Source organism: Amborella trichopoda, chromosome 1 (assembly GCF_054954075.1).
Source record: "Amborella trichopoda isolate Santa Cruz 75 chromosome 1, AtrichopodaSantaCruz75HAP2 v2.0, whole genome shotgun sequence".
In the NCBI taxonomy this organism is placed as follows: Eukaryota; Viridiplantae; Streptophyta; class Magnoliopsida; order Amborellales; family Amborellaceae; genus Amborella; species Amborella trichopoda.
This window is the reverse complement of record NC_142336.1, coordinates 49,999,601-50,005,280: the sequence shown is the minus strand read 5'-3', so window position 1 is coordinate 50,005,280 and position 5,680 is coordinate 49,999,601. Positions and strand designations below refer to the sequence as shown.

The following is a 5,680-nucleotide window of genomic DNA, read 5'->3' as shown; positions in this document are numbered from 1 at the left end:
AAGTAGAGGGCACTTTCAAATAGTATTGAGAAATGTGGTTTTAATATTGAAAATTTATGTGATAGCCTTAAAATATATTTTCATCTTTAATTATAAAATTAATATAAATGGAGGATATCTATAAAAATTTGAAAATCTTGAAAATTGATGGTCCAAAAATGTGTTACAAGATACACTTTTCCAAAACTTGAAATCTATTTCTTTCTTATGTCCATGCAACTTAATGTCGAGATGATCAATTTGAGGATATTTGAGCATCAAAACCACCTCTTCTCTTGATGTTGATATGATCAATTTGACGATATCTGAACATCAAAACAACCTCTTCTAATTAAATTTTTGAGATGGGCTCTAATTTTATTGTTTAGAGCTTCGGCTCTGTATAAACGTTTTCCTTTTAAAGGAGGTATTGGGCTTGGATATATATGACATTTTGGAAATGCATGGTGCGGCTTCACAATTGTGGTGGCTTTTGACCCACCCTTTTAACATCTTGTTTTAGTGAAGATGTGGCAAGCGTTGTTTGTGGCCGCGACCACATATAAATATATATGTGACCCCATTTTTCAATTGTTTTATGTGACCCCATTTTTCAACTGTTTGTTCTGAATCGATAGCTAGGATCGCTAATATCACAATAACATACCAAAACACTATTTGATTTTTTTTTTTTCTTTAAAATCTGTTTGGCTGAAATTTGGGCTCCCATCTTCTTCTTTGGGCGCACCTAGCACAAATATTATTTCTCATAAAAATAAATGATCAAAATGCCCTCAAAGGCTTTAGGGGTATTTTGGTAAATTTTCATTAGAGAAATATTCCTATTAGATTTATGCATTTCCCAAATTTTGCTTCAAAATGATTTATAGAATAAAGATTAAAAATAAAACACTCTAAATTCAACTAGATATCTATTCAAATATGATGGCTGATATATATATATATATATATATATATATATATATATATATATATATATATATATGGGTAGGGTCCCATGAAAAGCTTTCCCTATTATTATCAATTTGGGACAAAGCATTAGAAAACACAAAATGCTCATTCAAACCAACCATAGATTCCCTCAACCTCTAGACGAACAAAAAAAAAGTAGAAAACTTTTCAAAAATAACCAAAATGCCCCCAAAAGTTTTAAAAGTACTCTGGTAAATTTTCATTAGGGAAATATTCCTGCATGCATTTCCCAAATTTCGCTTCAAAATGATTTATAGAATAAAAATTAAAAATAAAACACTCTGAGTTCAACTATCTAGACAAAGCATTAGAAAACACATAATGCTCATCCAAACCAACCATAGGTTGCCTCTGAAGCTCTATAGGAAAAGAACAAAAGAAAAAAAAAATTACTAGAAAACCTTCCAAAACAAATGTAAGACTATTTCCAATCATTGCATCCATAAAAAAAATTGCATCTTATTCATCCAATGAATGTTTATAACCAACCAATTCACTAACCAACCATTCAACTAAAACTTATTCCAATCCAATACAAAATCACCAACCTTTTCTCGATAAATGATCCACATGACACGGTAAATAAACAAACTACCCAACCATTCTGAAATTTCAGTAGTATCTCCAATTCAGTCCCCAAAATGATTTCAAAAAATTCAAACAAAAACCAATAAACTGCTAAATATCAGCAAAATTCCCATTCTAAAACCAACAGAGATCGAGTTAGAGTTAGAAGGAGTAGGCGTTGGAGAAACGGAAACCCCACTTCCACTAGGAGATGGAGGCTCTAATGAAGTTGGTGGACCCTGGGATGGAGGCTCGGATGAAGATGGAGTTGGTGGCTCTGACGAAATAGGAGCTGAGGATGGAGAAGGAGTTGGTGGCTCTGAAGAAATAGGAGCTGAGGATGGAGAAGGAGTTGGTGGCTCTGACGAAATAGGAGCTGAGGATGGAGAAGGAGTTGGTGGCTCTGACGAAATAGGAGCTGAGGATGGAGAAGGAGTTGGTGAAGAAATTGGGGACTGATAGATAGGGGCCGAAGATGGTGCTGAAGGGGAGGGGGAAGCAGGGGCCAAAGATGGAGAGGAAGCAGGGGCGAAAGATGGAGAGGATTTTGGAGAGGGAGAAAGAGGGGCAAAAGATGGAGGAGAAGCAGGGGCCGAAGATGGTGATGAAGGGGAGGGGGAAGTAGGGGCCAAAGATGGAGGAGAAGCAGGGGCCGAAGATGGTGATGAAGGGGAGGGGGAAGTAGGGGCCAAAGATGGAGGAGAAGCAGGGGCCGAAGATGGTGATGAAGGGGAGGGGGAAGTAGGGGCCAAAGATGGAGAAGATTTTGGAGAGGGGGAAGTGGGGGCCAAAGATGGAGATGGAGAAAGAGAGGATTTTGGGGAGGGGGAAGTAGGGGCCAAAGATGGAGATGGAGAGTGGGAAGTAGGGGCCAAAGATGCAGGGGAAGGGGCCAAAGATGGGGAAGATTTTGGTGATGGAGAAGGAAGAGGAGATATGGAATGCTTATTATGTCTTTCTGCTAACACTACAACAATCAGCTTTTGCCCATTTTGGCAGTGGTCCTTTTCGCCACTAATGAAGAAGAAGGGACCAGAGCCAGGGAATTTGAAAATGGTGTTGCCATCTTTGAAGCTCGAGATGGGAGAAGAAGTCTTGCATGAATGGTAGTCTTGTTCGCTCACCAAGAGGACTGAATCAGAACCGGCCTTGTATTTAAATACTGCCAAAAAAAACCAACCAAAACTCAGAGGGAGAATTTTGCACACAATTATTCAAAATTATCAATGATACGCAGGAGAACAAAATTGAGAGTGTGTTACATAGACTCACACAGCTATCAGGTATAAACTGTCTATTACTTTGCCCTAAAATCCTAGTACGGCCTTTGACATGTTCGAGGTGACCTTAATTTTTTCTACTCCAAAATTTTTTAGTACACATTGCCGACATAAATTTGAAAATTACATTAACAATAGCTTATTTGAAAATTTAAAGAAAAAAAAAAGTTTATATAAGGTTCCAACATTACAATGTAGAATTAAAGATGCACCTAAAAAATCCATATTTTAATGTCAAAAAATCCTTATCATCTCGAGATATATGAATATGGAAAAAAAAAAAAAAAAAAATTTGAGTTCAAAAAATAGTACATCTTGCAATACATTATCTACACCATCCATTTTCAAGTTTTTCATTTGTTTTATAGATCTACTTGATTTTAACAATTTTTGGAGTTTAAAATTTTATAATTAGATATAAAAATCGATTTTCAAATAATCCTAAAATTTTTTAAAATTTTATCAGGTTGCAACTTTAAATTAAAACGCACCTTATTTCATGTGGTTTCTATGAAGTTGCAATCTTAAACAATTTAAAGAGGGCCCACATCCAAAATTTATCATAAGATGTAATTTTTGTATAAAATCTACCGTGAAATAAGATGGGATATGATGGCACATTCACGGTTTTATTTTATCACTCATCACGAGGAAACAAATAATTTTCAAAAAATATATAAAAATCATTGGATATAGTGAACCGCTAAAAAGAGAAGGGAAAAGTAGTGCATGGTATCATGGTACACCCTCGGGAATATCGATGTATAGCTCTGATTTCAATTTCCACCCTCCGTGAGGAGAACGGGCGGCGGATGCCCTACCGGTGGATGATATGGTATCTTCAAAAGTGAAAATGCAGAGAACGGAAATGGAAACCAGAAGGCAAATTACTAATATTTAGAAAGGGCATGCTTTTTGTGCTTCCTCTATTCCATAAAACTTTTATTCTTCTACATTATTTTACTTTTAATTATTTTATAAACTATTTTAGTACCATACTCCTCTATTAAACTCACAGTACAAAGTATAAAAAAAAATATTTTCATTAAAATAAATTGAATAAAATATTTCTAAAAAGTTTTAAAGGATATTTCGATCATTATATTTTTTATCGAAAAAATTATTTTTAATATTTTTTAATCTTTTAGGTGCACTACATGTGTAGTACACAAATTTCATATTTATACGATTTATAAAAATAACAAAAACATATTTATACATTTTGTAAAAAAACAAAAAGTAAAATACGTAAAAGCATCGGATCTTAGATCAAATTTAAACTGAACGGCTGGATGAGGGGGAGAAGTACATACCTAGGGGAAGTATAAAAACCTTTCCCCGTATAATGCCCCACAAAAAAGCCATGGTTTTCCAGAGAGAGAAGCCAAACTAGAGAGAGAGGAGCCGGAATGACAACGAGAAATACAGGAAAATCTATATGAAACAATGGCTAAGCATGCAAGATCTCTATGGAAGCTTACGATCCATATGCATTCATCAATATTGATAAAAAAAACATGAGGGAGCTGGCTTGGTCCTAGAGAGGAAATTCCCAGAATTAAAAAAAGGGTAGAGAGCAACATGCATGATCTCATGGAAACATATCAACTAAACATCAATCATCGAAACAAATAGGAAATCAACAAACTAAGCTTTCTTAGAGAGAGAAATTAGAGAGGAAAGTAGGCTTTTATAGAGAGAGAACAAAAAATAATCTTAAAAGAGTGAGGGGGAAACAAGAAAAACTGAATTTACCAAGAGTATCATTGATCTGAAACCTGTTCCTTTCAGCCCAATCGTTGTATTCCTCTTTCGGAGAAGAGACCCAACCAGCCGTGCCGCCAACCAAAAACTCATAAGATTGTGCAGAAACTAAAAAACCCATGAAAGCCATGGCCATAGCAACCCATCCTCCGAGCCCCATCTTAGAGAGAGAAACAAGAGATAGATGTCAAAAAAGTGAAATGAGAGAAGTTAGAAAGAGAAACGAGAGGGACTGTATATAAATTCAAAGGGAGGAGGTAATATGTATATAAATACAATAGAGGAGGGACAGAGAAGGAAAGTGGAGTTATGAAAGATGAAAAATATAGAAAGTAGAGGCTAGAGAGAGAGCCGTTGCAAAGTTGGTCATTAAGGATGAGAGGTGTGGGCTCTTCATAAATATTTCCATTTCTTTATATTCAATTAATTTGGCCCGTTTTTTTAATAAGACCGTTTGTTTATTGGCAATTCATTGCACTTGTCATCTCTTTAGCCCAGAAATTATTTTTAGCAAAATCCTTAATGACTAATAACTATAGGCAAATCGTTTTGGAATGTTTAAATTACCCAAGGAAAATATTACCTAAGGAAATAGGTTTTGAAAATCGTTTTTTTTATTTATCTCATTTTTTTTCCCAAAAACATATTATTGAAGAATAAGAGTAGTTTTAGATAAATTTTAGAAAAAAAAAGTGTTTTTAAGTTATCCCAATAAATTTCCAAGTATGTATGGGGAAGAAAGGTCATGTTGTTATTACGGAGTCTAAGAACTTTTCTTCACGTAGTTAGACCATCTAATCACATTTGATTTTATCATATCTTTTCATGACTTTAAAACCTTTTTATCTTTGAAGATGACAAAATTTGATTTTGACTTCTTTTGGAATAACGCAAAAGCGAGGTTTACTATCAAATAAGATTTGGGCAAGCTTTATATGCTTCTCTTAAAGCATAGAAGTTCTATCCCCCGATTTATCCAATCATCTATTATGAATGGAGGGTTAAGATTGTCTCAATCACAGTTTCACATCTCTACACTATTTTATTTTTAATTGTTTTTCTATAAACTAATTTGATACCAAATTTTGGATGTCCAT

General features: G+C 34.6%; 1 protein-coding gene across 2 annotated transcripts; it reads right to left on the bottom strand.

The window, feature by feature from the left end:
- Positions 1-1,406: 1,406 nt before the first annotated feature.
- Positions 1,407-5,304, bottom strand: ENODL1 (early nodulin-like protein 1). 2 transcript variants are annotated; one of them, XM_011630500.3, is made up of 2 exons: positions 4,575-5,304; positions 1,407-2,701 (listed from the first exon to the last, which is right to left on the bottom strand). In XM_011630500.3, exons 1-2 carry the CDS (start codon positions 4,741-4,743, stop codon positions 1,629-1,631), a joined length of 1,242 nt encoding a protein of 413 aa, XP_011628802.3. In that variant the 5' UTR covers positions 4,744-5,304; the 3' UTR covers positions 1,407-1,628. The 2 variants fall into 2 exon arrangements, with proteins under 2 accessions (XP_011628802.3, XP_088726640.1); XM_088870514.1 differs by lacking the exon at positions 4,575-5,304 and adding an exon at positions 4,133-4,484.
- Positions 5,305-5,680: the final 376 nt, after the last annotated feature.

What these genes read in the sequence shown, in the direction of transcription:
- ENODL1 (XM_011630500.3), bottom strand. Translation starts at nt 4,743, where the DNA reads ATGGGGCTCGGAGGATGGGTTGCTATGGCCATGGCTTTCATGGGTTTT. An exon ending in TCAGATCAATGATACTCTTG is followed by an intron (nt 2,702 to 4,574) that starts GTAAATTCAGTT and finishes TTTTTTTGGCAG; the next exon opens with TATTTAAATACAAGGCCGGT.